The 16,508-nt window shown below is 36.8% G+C and overlaps 1 protein-coding gene across 9 annotated transcripts in view; it reads right to left on the bottom strand.

The window, feature by feature from the left end:
- Positions 1-16,508, bottom strand: part of RALYL (RALY RNA binding protein like) — an 822,798-nt gene that overhangs the window by 45,197 nt on the left and 761,093 nt on the right. For 8 of the 9 annotated variants that reach the window (XM_030839201.2, XM_060287608.1, XM_060287610.1 and 5 more), the window contains one exon: positions 9,455-9,627. The exons of the other annotated variant lie outside the window; for it this stretch is intronic. In XM_030839201.2, the coding sequence (XP_030695061.1) occupies positions 9,455-9,627 (173 nt within the window). The remainder of the gene's footprint in view (positions 1-9,454; positions 9,628-16,508) is intronic. 9 annotated transcript variants of the gene reach the window in all.

Raw genomic sequence — 16,508 nt, 5'->3', positions numbered from 1 at the left:
CCACACCCTCTCCAGCATTTGTTGTTTTTAGATATTCTGATGATGCCCATTCTAACTGATGTGAGGTGATACCTCATTGTAATTTTGATTTGCATTTCTTTAATAATTAGTGATGTTGAGCAGCTTTTCATGTGCTTCTTAGCCATGTGTATGGCTTCTCTGGAGAAATGTCTATTTAAGTCTGCTGCCTATTTTTGGATTGGGTTGTTTGTTTTTTTTAATATTGAGCTGCATGTGTTATTTATATATTTTGGAGTTTAATCCTTTGTCTGTTGATTCATTTGCAAATACTTTCTCCCTTTGAGGGTTGTCTCTCATCTTGCTTATAGTTTCCTTTGCTTTGCAAAAGCATTTTAAGTTTCATTAGGTCCCATTTGTTTACTTTTGTTTTTATTTCCATTTTACCCTAGGAGGTAAAAAAATCTCTTGCTGTGATTTATGTCAAAGAGTGTTTGTCCTATGTTTTCCTCTAAGAGTTTTATAGTGTCTGGTCTTACATTTAGGTCTCTAATTCATTTTGCGTTTATTTTTGTGTGAGGTGTTAGGCAGTGTCCTAATTTCATTCTTTTACATGTAGCTGTCCATTTTTCCCAGCACCACTTATTGAAGAGACTGTCTTCTCTCCATTGTATATCCTTGCCTCCGTTGTCAAAGATTAGCTGACCATAGGTGCGTGGGTTTATCTCTGGGCTTTTTGTCTTGTTCCACTAATCTATATTTCTGTTTTTGTGCCAGTACCATATTGTCTTGATTAGTGAAGTCTGTAGTATAGTCTGAAGTCAGGGAGTCTGATTCCTCCAGCTCCACTTTTTTTCCCTCAAGATTGCTTTGTCTATTCAGGGTCTTTTTTGTCTCCATACAAACTTTAAGATTTTTTTTCTAGTTCTGTAAAAAATGCCATTGGTAATTTGAAAGGGATTGCATTGAATCTGTAGATTGCTTTGGGTAGTATAGTCATTTTCACAACATTGATTCTTCCAATCCAAGGACAAGGTATATCTCTCCACCTGTTGGTATTATCTTTAATTTCTTTCATCAGTGCCCTATAGTTTCCTGCATACAGGTGTTTTGTCTCCCTAGGTAGGTTTATTCTGAGGTATTCTATTCTTTTTGTTGCAATGGTAAATGGCAGTGTTTCCTGAATTTCTCTTTCAGATATTTCATCATTAGTGTATAGGAATGCAAGAGATTTCTGTGCATTAATTTTGTATCCTGCAAATTTACCAAATTCATCGAGTAGCTCTAGTAGTTTTCTGGTGGCATCTTTAGGATTCTCTATGTATAGTATCTTGTCATCTGCAAACAGTGACAGTTTTACTTCTTCTTTTCCAATTTGTATTCTTTTTATTTGTTTTCCTTCTCTGAATGCCGTGGCTAGGACTTCCAAAACTATGTTGAATAATAGTGGTGAGAGTGGACATCCTTGTCTTCCTGATCTTAGAGGAAATGTTTTCAGTTTTTCACCATTGAGAATGATGATTGTTGTGGGTTTGTCATATATGGCTTTTATTATGTTGAGTTAGGTTCCCTCTATGCCCACTTTCTGGAGAGTTTTATCATAAATTGGTGTTGAATTTTATCAAAAGATTTTTCTTCATCTATTGAGGTTATCATCTAGTTTTTATTCTTCAATTTTTTAATATGGTGCATCACATTGATTGATTTGCATATATTGAAGAATCCTTGCATCCCTGGGATAAATCCCCCTTGATCATAGTGTATGATCCTTTTAATGTGTTGTTGGTTTCTGATTGCTAGTATTTTGTTGAGGATTTTTGCATCTATATTCATCAGTGATTTTGGTCTGTAATTTTCTTTTTTTTGTAGTATCTTTGTCTGGTTTTGGTATCAGGGTGATGGTGGCCTCATAGAATGAGTTTGGGAGTGTTCCTTCCTCTGCAATTTTTTGGAAGAGTTTGAGAAGGATGGTGTTAGCTCTTCTCTAAATATTTGATAGAATTCACCTGTGAGGCCATCTGACTCTGGGCTTTTGTTTGTTTGAAGATTTTTAATCATAGTTTCAATTTCATTACTTGTGATTGATCTGTTCATATTTTCTAATTCTTCCTGGTTCAGTCTTGGATGTTTATACTTTTCTAAGAATTTGTCCATTTCTTCCAAGTTGTCCATTTTATTGGCATAGAGTTGCTTGTAATAGTCTCTTAGGATGCTTTGTATTTCTGTGGTGTCTGTTGTAACTTCTCCTTTTTCATTTCTAATTTTATTGATTTGAGTCCTCTCATTCTTTTTCGTGATGAGTCATGCTAATGGTTTATCAGTTTTGTTTATCTTCTCAAAGAACCAGCTTTTAGTTTTATTGATCTTTGCTCTTGTTTTCTTTGTTTCTATTTCATTTATTTCTGCTCTGATCTTTATGATTTCTTTCCTTCTGCTAACTTTGGGTTTTGTTTGTTCTTCTTTCTCTAGTTCCTTTAGGTGTAAGGTTAGATTGTTTATTTGAGATATTTCTTGTTTCTTGAGGTAGGCTTGTATAGCTATAAACTTCCCTCTTAAAACTGCTTCTGCTGCATCCTATAGGTTTTGATTGTTGTGTTTTTATTGTCATTTGTCTCTAGGTATTTTTTAATTTCCTCTTTGATTTCTTCAGTGATCTCTCGGTTACTTAGTAACGTATTGTTTAGCCTCCATTTTTTTTTTTTATGATTTGTTCCCTATAATTGATTTCTAATATCATAGCATTGTGGTCAGAAAAGATGCTTGATATGATTTTAATTTTCTTAAATTTACTGAGCCTTGATTTGTGCCCCATGATGTGATCTATCCTGGAGAATGATCCATGCACACTTGAGAAGAAAGTGTAATCTGCTGTTTTTGGATGGAATGTCCTATAAATATCAATTAAATCTCTGTGGTCTATTGTGTCATTTAAAGCTTGTGTTTCCTTATTATTTTTCTGTTTGGAGTGTAAGTGAAGTGTTAAATTCCCCCACTATTATTGTGTTACTGTCAATTTCCTCTTTTATAGCTGTTAGCAGTTGCCTTATGTATTGAGGTGCTCCTACGTTGGGTGCATATATATTTATAATTGTTATATCTTCTTCTTGGATTGATCTGTTGATCATTATGTAGTGTCCTTCCTTGTCTCATGTAACATTCTTTATTTTAAAGTCTATTTTATGTGATATGAGTATTGCTACTCCAGCTTTCTTTTGATTTCCATTTGCATGGAATATCTTTTTTCATCCCCTCACTTTCAGTCTGTATGCGTCCCTAGGTCTGAAGTGGGTCTATTGCAGAGGGCATATATATGGGTCTTGTTTTTGTATCCATTCATCAAGCCTGTGTCTTTTGGTTGGAGCGTATAATCCATTCACTTTTAAGGTAATTATCGATATGTATGTTCCTATTACCATTTTCTTAACTGTTATGGGTTTGTTTTTGTAGGTCCTTTTCTCCTCTTGTGTTTCCCACTTAGAGAAGTTCCTTTAGCATTTGTTGTAGAGCTGGTTTGGTGGTGCTGAATTCTCTTAGCTTTTGCTTGTCTGTAAAGCTTTTGATTTCTCCATCGAATCTGAATGAGATCCTTGCCGGGTAGAGTAATATTGGTTGTAGTTTCCTCCCTTTCATCACTTTAAGTATATCATGCTACTCTCTTCTGCCTTGTAGAGTTTCTGTTGAGGAAACAGCTGTTAATCTTATCGGAGTTCCATTGTATTTTATTTGTCATTTTTCCCTTGCTGGTTTCAATAATTTTTCTTTGCCTTTAATTTTAACCAGTTTAATTAATATGTGTCTCAGTGTGCTTCTCCTTGGCGGTATCCTGTATGGGACTCTGCACTTCCTGGACTTGGTTGGCTATTTCTTTTCCCATGTTAGGGAAATTTTCAATTATAATCTCTTCAAATATTTTCTCTGGTCCTTTCTCTCTCTCTTCTCTTTCTGGGACCCCTATAATGTGAATGTTGTTGTGTTTAATGTTGTCCCAGAGGTCTCTTAGGCTGTCTTCATTTCTTTTCATTCTTTCTTTCTTTATTCTGTTCTGCAGCAGTGAATTCCACCATTTTGTCTTCCAGGTCACTTATCCATTCTTCTGCCTCAGTTATTCTGCTATCAATTCCTTTTAGTGTATTTTTCATTTTGTTATTGTATTGTTCATCTCTGTTTGCTTGTTCTTTAATTCTTCTAGATCTTTGTTAAACATTTCTTTCATCTTCTCGATCTTTTCCTCCATTCTTTTTCCGAGGTTGTGTATATCATCTTCACTATCATTATTCTGAATTCTTTTTCTGGAAGGTTGCCTATCTCACTTCATTTGGTTGTTTTTCTGGGGTTTTATCTTGTTCTTTCATCTGATAAATAGCCCTCTGCCTTTTCATCTTGTCTATCTTTCTGTGAATGTGGTTTTTGTTTCACAAGCTGCAGGATTGTAGTTCATCTTGCTTCTGCTGTCTGCTCTCTGGTGGATGAAGCTATCTAAGAGGCTTGTGTAATTTTCCTGATGGGAGGGACTGGTGGTGGGTACAGCTGGCTGTTGTTCTGTTGGTCAAAGCTCAGTAAAACTTTAATCCTTTTGTCTGCTGATTGGTGGGGCTGGGTTTCCTCTCTGTTCGTTGTTTGGCCTGAGACAACCCAACACTGGAGCCTACAGGGGCTAATGGTGGACTCTGGGTGGGCTCACTCCAAGGGCACTTCCCAGTACTTCTGCTGCCAGTGTCCTTGTCCTGACGGTGAGACAAAGCCAGCCCCAACCTCTGCAGGAGACTCACCAACCCTTGCAGGTAGGTCTGCTGCAGTTTCCTATGGGGTCACTGCTCTTTCCCTTGGGTCCCAATCACATACTACTTTGTGTGTGCCCTCCAAGAGTGGAGTCTCTGTTTCCCACATTCCTGTTAAAGTCCTGTAATCAAATCCTGGTAGCCTTCAGAGTCTGATTCTCTAGGAATTCCTCCTCCTGTTGCCAAACCCCCATGTTCCAAAGCATGACGTGGGGCTCAGAACAGTCACTCCAGTTGGTGGACTTCTGTGGTGTAAGTGTTCTCCAGTTTGTGAGTCACCTACCCAGCAGTTATGGGATTTGATTTTATTGTGATTGTGCCCCTCCTACCATCTCATTGTGGCTTGTCCTTTGTCTTTGGATGTGGGATATCATTTTTGGTGAGTTCCAGTGTCTTCCTGTCAATGATTGTTCAGCAGTTAGTTGTGATTTGGGTGTTTTTGCAAGAAGGAGTGAGAGCACGTCCTTCTACTCTGCCATTTTGAAACAAGTTGAGTTCTTGATAGCCTTTTTGGTGGAAGAAATATGATTTCCTTCTTTATTCCCATAGCAAAAATCTCATTAGTGGTCAATCAATAAATATTTGCTAATAGATTTATTCAGAAATGAGTATGGTAACAGTTTAATAGTGTATGTATAATGTGTCAATATAGAGTTCAATTTTAAATATATTCAAGTCTTAATTGATAGGCACTAATGAAATATATAGGCATAGATTATTATAGAATCACAGATTTCTAGCCCTGGTTTGCTTCTTATAAATTATGAAGTCCAAATACATGAGGAAATCAGTCTTCTCTAAGGCACTAAGCTACTTGAGAAAAAGAACCATTTACTTAAACATTTCATTTTACACATAAAGCAATAGTTTTAGTTATCTGTACAATTTTTGTAGCATCTGATTCACACAGTAGGCACCTGAACGTTAGTTGAATGGATTGCTTAATGGAAATCGATTTCACTAACTGGATATTTAGATCTAGGCAATATATGGAGCAGCTTCCCACATGCTCCACAAGGGGTGCCACCACTTATGGCTGTCCCATTATCACATTTTGCTGGATCTCCTTTGCTTCAGATACAAGTCTTGTTTCCCATTCATTTCAGATTTTCTTTGAGCAGCTGACTGAGCACGTGGATGCCAGTTCTTCCTTTTGGTTGCTACTGTATGTGCTAAAGACCTAATTATACTGTATCCTTGCCGAATCTGTAATCATACCCACTCTTCAAAAAGAGAAGATTTGTGTTTTTAATTTCCTTTTCAGGAACCAAGGATGATTTTGTTCATGTGGTCTGGAAAAGAGAAAATAGTAGACACCAGAACAGGGAATTTTCTCTTGGCCAATCACTGGGAGGGACTCCCCTGTCTCCATTTAGACTGCAGGGACTGAGTACTACACTCACCCTCACTCATTGTTTTCCAAGTTTTAGAAATGAAATGAGATACTAGAGATAGTATCCTTACCTCCAATTAGCTAAACCCCCAATTATAATGCTGGAGTTGAGGGAGAAAACCTGAGAACATTCAGGCAGAAATAGTTCTGATCAGTTACTTTCTGTGTGTTTAGAACATAAACCAAACACCATGGTTTGGTTTTGTTCCCTTGGCTGCATGCTCAACCCTTGCTCTTTCAGACATGGTGTTCCTGGAACACAGACTCACTCAGAGGAAAGATCAAACAAAATGGATTTTAGAAATTTCTGACCTAACCTTACTATTTTGTAGATAAGAAAGTTGAGACTCAGAGAAGTTATGTTTAAGGTGAATCGATTGGATTGGATAGTGACAGATCTGGGACTAAAATGGGCCTTGCTATCTCTTTCATGCCAGCTGACTTTTCATAGCTGTCTTACCCTTGTACTTCTATCTGATATTTGGAGTGATTTCATGCACATGTAGATGAGCTATCTTACATCTGAGCCTCTCAGTTCCTTGAATTCTTCATATGCAGTGACTTTTCTTATGATCCCACTTCCATCCCCCCCTCCCATGGATTTTCTCATCACCTGTCACTCCTCTGAAATATCTCAGTCTCTGAGTACAACAATTGCTTTTCTCTTATTCAGTTCCTTTCCTTTCCTCTGGTCCTTAATGGTATAAGGATTTCTATTCCCTTCGTGCCTCTGTTTTCTCCTTCTCAGCCCCCTTCTATGTTCCCCTCCTTCCCTGATCAACAGTGGTTCTCAAAGAGAACCCCAGACTGGCTGCATCAGCATGACTTGGGAACCCATTAGAAACGTGAATTCCCAGACACACTCAGCATACTGAATCCGAAACTCTTGGAATGGGACAGCAATATGTGTTTTAACCATCTGGAATGGGAATTAACAAACTCCAGGTTATTCTGATGCACCTTAAAGTTTGCAAACTACTACTCTTTAATTCTTGGTCTCTAGCCTCAGCTGGCTGTGGACACTAACCGTCAATCTTTATGTTTTCCAAATTAGTGATGTTCTATGTTTTCCATACTCGCTTCTTCAAATCTTCACCTTTCTCCTTAAATATGTGACAATGCCAATCTCTCCTCACTCTCCAGAGATTATCACCCTCTGACTTACAGTTCATGCTTGAATTCCCTCAAGCACCTGCCACCAAATCCTCAGGCTTACTACAGTTTGTTGCAATGAAAGAGTGTCCCTCTTCACGTCGAAGGTCAGCCTATACATACAACTGTGTCCTAAATCCCTTTCCCGTCAGCACTGGGGACTTTCTTTCTCCTCAGCAAGTTCTCTCTCTCTCTCTCCTGGCATCTTCCACCCAATTTCAATTTAAATTCATGCACTTAGGGATTTTGATTCTAAGTGTGATAAAAGCACTGTAGGGTTTTAAGCAAGGGAGTAGCATTATCTGGTATACAGTTTAAAAAGATTTTTATCCCTTTATGTGGAGAATGGATTGAATGGGCTGAAGCAAAAAAGTCAGTTTAGCTGTAGTGGAGATGTAACTAGCTTTGGGCTATGATTTGGAGGTAGAATGTATGGGGGAAGGTGGAGCGAATCAAAGGTAATCGTCGTCTTTTTGGTTTTTAACAACTGTGTGGATAATGATGCTGTTTACCAGAAAGAGGAAGGCTGGAAAGTAATAAGATGGCTGGAAATAATCAAGAATGTTTCTGGCATGTTAGGTTTCAATTGTTTATTGAACATTTATGAGGAGAGAGGCATCTACTTGAGATTAGAATTCCAGGAAGAGATGAAAAGTAGAAATATAGATTTAGGAATCTTTGGCCTATAAATAATACTCAAAGCTCTGGTGTTTGATGAAGTTACCTTGTGAAAGTGTGTATAAAGAGAAGGTGGCCCATGACAAAGTCCTGGGCTATTCCATTATTTAGTGGGAATATGGAGGGAAAGTTTCTAGCACGGGTGAATGAGAATGAACAACTAGTATTCTGAGAAATTCTCCTAAGCAGTTTTCAGCCAAATTCTGCTGACAGGTTAATTAAAATAAGAACGGAGAGGCAACCATTGGTAATGGCAACATGGAGGCCTCCAGAGATCTCAACAAAAGCAGTCACAATGAGACGGTGACAGCAAAAGTCTGATTAGAATGGCTTGGGGAACTTATGTTGTTGGATTAAAGTCCTGCCTAAGGAGAAGCTGAGAAACTTGTTAGTCTTTCATTCTAGTCCCTGCTCAACAGACTCTAGATCTAAAAATAGGTACTCAAGTCCTTCAAACTGATACAGACTTTTGTAAAAATAAGGGTGGTTGTTAAAGGCTCATATCTGAAAAGTTTAAATAAAGGTATCATGTAATTTAAACAGCTGGAATGTTAAAAATCAATATAGAATTCCATAAATGAAACTAGGGATAGGTTAGTTACCATGCCAAAATAACAACCACGACAAAATCAGTTAAATAACAGTAGGTAATAAAACAAATTGGAATCTGATATTACCTAGGATAAGTCAAGTTTAATGCAATCAGTCCATAGATACTTGAAAGCTGGCAACACACACACACATACACACACATTTGCCTTATTCTTATTAGTCAGTCCCTTTAAGATAGTATATTTAATTTCATGGCTGATAAAATATGAGGAGTAGCATTCTCATCAGCATATATTTACCAAGTCCCTGGTGTGTTTATACAGGAAAGAACATCTGGAAATGACCAGTATAATGATTACAACATTGGGGAAAACAAAACATGTAAAGAATCAAGTCTCAGTCAAATCCGCAACTCATAAAAACTGGTTATCAAGCAGCACAGGCACTGAAGATGATAAACTGGCTATACACCGAAGGATCATCGTAGTGAGCAGAGTGTAAAAAGGGCTGTTGGCCTTATAACTAATATAATTATCATCAGTGAGTGACACTACTAAATAAGAGGGGAACCATGTATTGTCCAGTAAATTGTTGTTTTGTTACCAGGATATTATACCCACGTACAGTTCATGTGTAACTGCACAAACACAAGATTCCTTTCATGATGAAGCATTTGAGAAAGAGAATCTTTCATATGAGGCTGTAAATATACCTAATCTCATATATAATATTCCTGTTCATTCATTTATTCCCTCATATTTTAAATTAGCAAAAATATATTGAGCACTTATTATGTGCAAAGCACTGCCTGAGTTTGCCTTAAATATGTGCATGTAAGAAAGAAATAAGCCCCCAATAATTAATCTATATTTTAGAATGAATGAGTCGCTGACATGCTGGTACTATTACCAAAGGGTGTGGACACCAAATGTTTAGTTCCTACCAGCTCATGACCCCCATCTTCATCGAAGTCCTCCTCTATCCCATCAGTCATCTCTTCTCCATCGGCATCTGGCCCTCCTTCAGCAGGCTCCTCTGTAGAGTGATCTGCATTCTCTGACACACATTCATCTTGGATCAGCTCTATACTCTCTTCCAATTTCTTCTTCTGAGCTTCTGGTGGAGGGGGGAAAAAGCAAATGACTACTACTTTGGGTTGCTCATGAGCCATTTGGATAAACCATGAAAAAACAGTCTATGAATGGGTAAACTCTGTACTATTGTGTGAGGAAGATAAAGTAAATTATGTTAAGGTTGAATTTATTCAGTCATGTAACTTATGTTCATATCTCTGTGTATTTACATGTAAGCATATTATTTTTTAACAGAATTAGCAAAAAAATTGGGGAATGCCGATGGTACTTGTATATAAGGAAACAAAGATTTACATAAACAGATTGATCTTTCTGGTTATATATAGTTCTTTCTGATAAGGATGTCCTCTCTAAGGAGAAAATACAGCAAAAAAAAAAAAAAAAAAGAAAATCAGATAAAACGTAGAATGTGTTCACTCAAGGAAGGAGGATGAAGAATGCTCTCACTGACAAGTTCAAACTTAAGTGAAGAAGACAAAAACTCACTGAGGAAAAAAGTACAAAAGCAGATATATTGGCCGTCAACAACATGTTCATGTGAACAATCCTTTGATATTTTACTCTAAATTCTGTTGGTAGATGTGGTTAACCACAAGGGTTAAGAATAAAATTCTGGTGTAAGAGAGCCCGTGTTCAATGTCGAGCTTCATCATTTACAAGCTTTGTGACGCTGAAATGATAAACCCTCCTTGTGCCTCAGTTTTCTCAACCACGCAATCAGGATAGAGAGATTTTAACTTTCAGGGCCTGGAGTAGTAAATCAAAGTGTTTAGTTTAGTGATTTGCAAATAGTAAGTGCTCAACAAATGAAGCTACATTCTACATTAATGGAATTCCCTTTAATGCCAGGGTGTGTGCATTTCGTTCACAGAAATGTGCCCAAATGGGAATTATGCTGACAACATAATAATTATTTCCCCTAGTGGTTGGTTTTCTTCTCTTGTGAAAATACCAAGAAGCACTGGGTATTGAATAAATGAGATTATCTTATGTACCTCCTTCTCTTATTGCCATGTGTACATGACTATGTCAAAAGCTATGTGCTTTTCACACTCATTTTGATTATTATTATTTTATCAGATGATTATCCCATTATTCGAGTTTTAAAAGATGTTGCACTTTGAGTTTATTTATTTATATTTTACAGCAATAAGGAAAGTTTACAGAGACAAAATATTTTGGGGTATTCATTCTTGGTAGTTTTTGTAATGTGAGTTAAAAGGAAAATAAGCATTGTTATATACATTTTGACTCAGCACAAATCTTTTCAAACATAACTAATATGTAAATCAATAAATGGATAAACATTATGTATAAGTAAGAAGATATCCTCTCTTATAAATTGTTTAAAATTGTAGTAATAGTTACTTATATAAATACAGGCATAACTCCAAGGAGATATTGCGGGTTCAGGGTTCAGTTCCAGACCAGTTTTTTTCTGTTCTTTGCTGTACACCTGAAACTAACACAATATTGTAAATCAACTATACTTTAATTAAAAAAAAAAAGCTGTGATGGGCAGACTAGTGAGAGCACTGAAAAGTTTGGAATCCTCTGATATTAATCATGCCTTATGCTCCACCTTGTTGCCTCTGTATCGCTGATCCTGGAAGACACATGGATTTGGCTACTGTAGTGTGATCTTCCACTCTTTCTCCTAAAAGAGGTTTTTGTACTTATCACGTGACCCCCTCACTTCTAGCCGCTCTGGGTCACTATGTTGGTGGTTCAAATGCCCTGACTCTCAAGTCCTGGTGTTGGTATTTTAAGAAAGAAAAAGGAATGAAGGTCTGGGATTGGATAATTATTATTCTATAAAACATGTCCCTAATATTACAACTTTTCCTAAAGTCAAACTTTCTCAATTTTAAGTCATTGTGTTTATTCTTTTGTTATAACACACAAATGGGCTTCTGGTTAAAATTCACATTATATTAGAAATTCATTTGGTCTGGCATATCTATTTCTTCTCTAATGACTTCAGAAATATATGTTCTCTAAGAACCATCACTTTTTGATGTTGAAAGTTATATTGTTTCTTTTTTTTTTTTTTTCTCTAGAAAATCTCTGGTCCAAAAGGTGTAATGGATTTTCAGAGAATATATGTAGGACCAGATCTCGGAGTTGTATAGTCCTCATTTGGCTTTGTGTAACAATTTGATTCAGTTATCTTTGGAATCCAAGTTGACTTTCTTGATCTTCTTAGTTGAATACAATCCCTCCTCTTTTCATCAACCAAAATGTGTATCAGATAGTTCTGTTGTTGTCTTCTCCTTTTCTCATTAGTGTTTAAGCTTTCTTGAAACTTGAGCTATTGCCTCAAAAGGTCATTATCACACTCTAAGGGGATAATAAAGATATCAATCTTTTATAAAGTGAAAAGTGCAATACTAGTCAGTTATCAAGAAATATTTTGATGTTCTCTGTACCCTTCATTGAATGCCTTATACAGAGAAGAGATAAGGTATTAGAGAGAATATAAGATTTGAGATCCACACTTTTGCTAATTACTAGTTCTATTAACTGTAATTTTCTTTTCTAAAAGATGAGCATAAAGATGATATCTTTCAGAAGGCTACAGTATGCTCAAATGAGGAAAAAGAGGTGAATGCATATTTTAAACTATAAAGGGCACAAAAACATGTTCTCTTAAGAGATTCTAAATAGTTCTTGAGTTGAATCTATATTGATTACTTGATTGCTATAGATAAGTTGTCCATATCAAAATAATTCATCACTACTGATCATTAAGAATCATATATTACAAAGACAATTTTGGCTTTGATGTGGTCCCTTAATTTCTGTTTAGACAGACATAGTGTTTTTTTTTTGTGGTACGCGGGCCCCTCACCGCTCCGGCCTCTCCCGCCGCAGAGCACAGGCTCCAGACGCGCAGGCCCAGTGGCCATGGCTCACGGGCCCAGCCGCCCCGCGGCATGTGGGATCTTCCCGGACCGGGGCACAAACCCGTGTCCCCTGCATCAGCAGGCGGACTCTCAACCACTGCGCCACCAGGGAAGCCCAGACATAGTGTTTTAAGTTACTCTGTTTTGTGTATTAATATACAACATACCTGTAATTCCTCTGATGACCTATTTCAAAGGCAGTTGTGTATTAATATAGTTCATTGCAAAAACATCCTATAACATCCTCATTCATCCATTCATTAATTAGAAAGCTAGCTGCATGGAAGACATTATCTGGGTTGAGAAAAAAAGCTTAATTATAATGGCAATTGATTCAAAGGAGTTTAACAGAAATACACTCAGTCTGTGCTTTAGTAATGTGGCCACCATAGATTTTTGTCATTATCTCAATGGGAAATGTTATAATCACTAAGCAGTGATAGGTTTCATGAAAAAAAAAAATCACACATGAAAGCATATCTTGTTTATAAAACTGTTGGTTCACAGTTTACCAAGCAGTTTTGATCCAGTTATTATCTTGTTGAAATAGAAAGAAACAAAGCAACTTGTTCTATTTTTATGAATAATTATCTAATTCTACTTCTATTAGAAATGAGTAGTTTATTAGTAGTTGTTAGTTTTTTAGTTTATTCTTAACTTCATAACAGTCTCTTTATCTGCATAATTCTTTTTCTACTTCTCACTTTTACTTTTTATTGTGAGTGCGTGTGTGCATGCACACGCACGCATGCATTTGTGTCTCTACTACTGAAGCTTCTTTGGGGCAGAAAACTTTTTATACGTTTTTGTATCCCTGGTGGCTCAGAGGCTTACATGTAAATTAAATATTTGTTGAATATATTCATGAATTTTTGTGGAACTAAAAAAACAAAAATAAATGTCTGGGTATCAAATTCTTTTCATAGAGTCACAGTGATTTTTGAATTTGGCACCATGGTAGCAAAAATACAAATTCAAAGAAACTAAAAGAAACCTCCTTGAAACATTCTACACAAGAGCCCCACACCACTAAGGCAAAATCAATCGTGAGGTATGAGAATTTCTGAAAGGAAAATTGTTCATGTTTATAACTGACAAGTCTCCAGGAGAAAAATAAACTATGAAGTCTTCAGGTGCTTGCAGGAGGAGGACTGCCTTTGAACAGTGGCATTATTTTGAGTCTTTGTTGACTTTTTAAGTCAGAGTGAGGGGCAACCACAACATTTCTTTTGTGAGAAAAGTGCGTTAATTTTAGATTTTTTTTTTTTGTGGTACACGGGGTCTCTCACAGTTGTGGCCTCTCTCGCTGCGGAGCACAGGCTAGGGACGTGCAGGCCCAGCGGCCATGGCTCAGGGGTCTAGCCGCTCCGCGGCATGTGAGATCCTCCCAGACCGGGGCACGAACCCATGTCCCCCTGCATTGGCAGGCGGACTCTCAACCACTGAGCCTCCAGGAAGCCCCAGGGAGTGTTTTGAATCTCTTCAGGAACCAGACAATTTTTTTTGAGGTTTTAATTATTTTAAATTAAAAATTATTTTTACTGAAATATAGTTGGTTTACAGTGTTGTGTTAATTACTTCTGTGCAACAAAATTATTCAATTATATATACATTCTATTTGTAACTATTCTTTTTCGTTATGGTTTATCATAGGATATTGAGCATAGTTCTCTGTGTTATACTGTAGGACCTTGTGTTGTCCATCCTATATATAAAAGCCTACATCTGCTAACTCCAGCCTCCCACCTCCATCCCTTCCCCAACCCCCACTCCCTTGGCAACCACCAGTCTGTTCTCTATGTCCATGGTTCTGTTTCCATTTCCTAGATAGGTTCGTTTGTGTCATATTTTAGATTCCATGTATAAGTGATATCATATGGTATTTATCTTTCTCTTTCTGACTTCACTTAGTATGAGAATCTCTAGTTGCATCCCATGTTGCTGTAAATGACATTATTTCATTCTTTTTAATGGCTGAGTAGTATTCCATTGTATATATGTACCACATCTTCTTTATCCATTCATCTGTTGATTGACATTTATGTTGTTTCCATGTCTTGGCTATTGCGAATAGTGCTGCTATGAACATAGCGGTACATATATCTCTCTGAAATATAGTTTTGTCTGATGTATGCCCAGGAGTGGGATTGCTGGATAATATGGTAATTCTATTTTTAGTTTTCTGAAGAACTTCCATACTGTTTTCCACAGTGGCTGCACCAACTTACATTCCCACCAATGTGTAGGAGGGAAGAACCAGACAATTTTAAATTCAAGAATGAAGAAATTTGCTTAGTTAAAAGCACATGTTCAAACTAAACAATGGCTATCAAAGGAAACGAAGTGCAAGTGACAGGTAAATACTTCTGTTTAAAGGAAAATGCCTCAGGCTTTAAAAAGCCCTAAAAGGAAAGAATTTGATATAAAATTTTAATCCTCATATTCAAATATTTTTTTCTGTACCTCTCATTTCTATTTCATCATGTATATATGATTTAGAAGGCAAGTTAGAATTGTTGGGATTTATGTTCAAAGCGTTTTTATTAAATTCACTTTGCTGTAGAGCTATTATCATTAATATAACTTTGAAAATTGGTTGAGTTGGCAATTAAGTTTTTTGACATACTGGCTTAATTGCTAGCTAATTGCTAGCTGTATTGTACTTAGCAGATGGTTAGAAAGGATGTTGATATAAAAACAGTCACATTATTCATCAGAGCCAGCTAGTAGCCTCAAACTATTGTTTTCACATTGCAGTATAAACTGTATTGTTTTAAAAAATTCTACAATACCTGTATATAATATGAATTTAACTCAATGATTCCAGTAAATGCCATTTAGAAAGATGCACTTATTATGGCTGGTGTCACTAACAATGACATAAATGAGCATCGGGAAAGGTATGCAGGAAGAATGCCTTTAGATTAACATACCAGTTACATAAGTACACTCCTGGTGAAAAAGTCCTCAAAGTTGTTCACAAGAAGTATCCTCGATAGTTGAGGTGACCATAGATTCAATATAAATCACTTAAAAAATTACTGAGATGTTGTGTTTATTTAAATCTCACAATAATTTTAAGGAATAGACATTATTTTACCCATTTTATAAATTTTATAACGACCTTTCCAAATTTTATGCAGGTAGTAAGTTTTGGGACTAGGTCTCTAGTAGGATGTGAACCTAGTTCTGTTTGATTCCCAAGTCTGGGGCCTCGGATGTTTTAGTAGTGTAAATCTATTTGCCCCAAGGTAGATGAATTAGGGAGGAATTAGAAGTGTAAAGAACAGCTAAAAGTTCTTAAAAAAAATAAGGTGACTGCAATAGAGCAAGTGAGCGGGCTTGAGTATCAGCAGTACCACTGAGAAAATAGAAGGGATGGAGTAAAAAGATGCCAAAAGCCAGATTTTGCAATACTGGCTATAGTAGGAATGGAAGATGATATCAAGGTTGGCAATGTGATTGACAGGATTTATGTAATGGTGATGTGACAGAGGCAGGGTGCAGAGAGAAGAGTATATTTAGAGGAGAAAGAGTTCAATTTTTAAAGACTATGATTGAGTTGTTACTAAGAAAGCCTTAACATTCCCATCAGCTTGACTGCACTTTTGACAGACTCCATTCTGATTATGGGCCCTGACCTCCTTTTTCTTACAGCATTTACTTTAGAAACCTTGTGCCTGTAAATTCTTTCTATGCCCCTTTGAGTTGTATATCTTTTATAACCAGGCATGTCTTTTCAAGACCTGGAGGCTCCCCCTTTGACATGTAATCATCAGAAAAAGATAGGACTCCTGGCTCCCAGTCTCTGTGGGCCAGTAGGAGCCTAACTTCCATAGAGTCAATCAGCAAACATGGATGGCCTCATCATATTGATCAACCTCCCTACTAACATCCTCTAATACTTTTCAGTCAGCTCACTCTTGCATTTAAAAACCCTCCTACCTTTTGTTTTGGTAGAGCTGAGTTCAATTTCCATCCCCTATTACAATAGTTT

The sequence above is a fragment of the Globicephala melas genome, chromosome 17 (genome assembly GCF_963455315.2).
Source record: "Globicephala melas chromosome 17, mGloMel1.2, whole genome shotgun sequence".
Taxonomy (NCBI): domain Eukaryota; kingdom Metazoa; phylum Chordata; class Mammalia; order Artiodactyla; family Delphinidae; genus Globicephala; species Globicephala melas.
The sequence above is the reverse complement of the archived record's forward strand: the minus strand, read 5'-3'. Positions and strand labels throughout refer to the sequence as shown.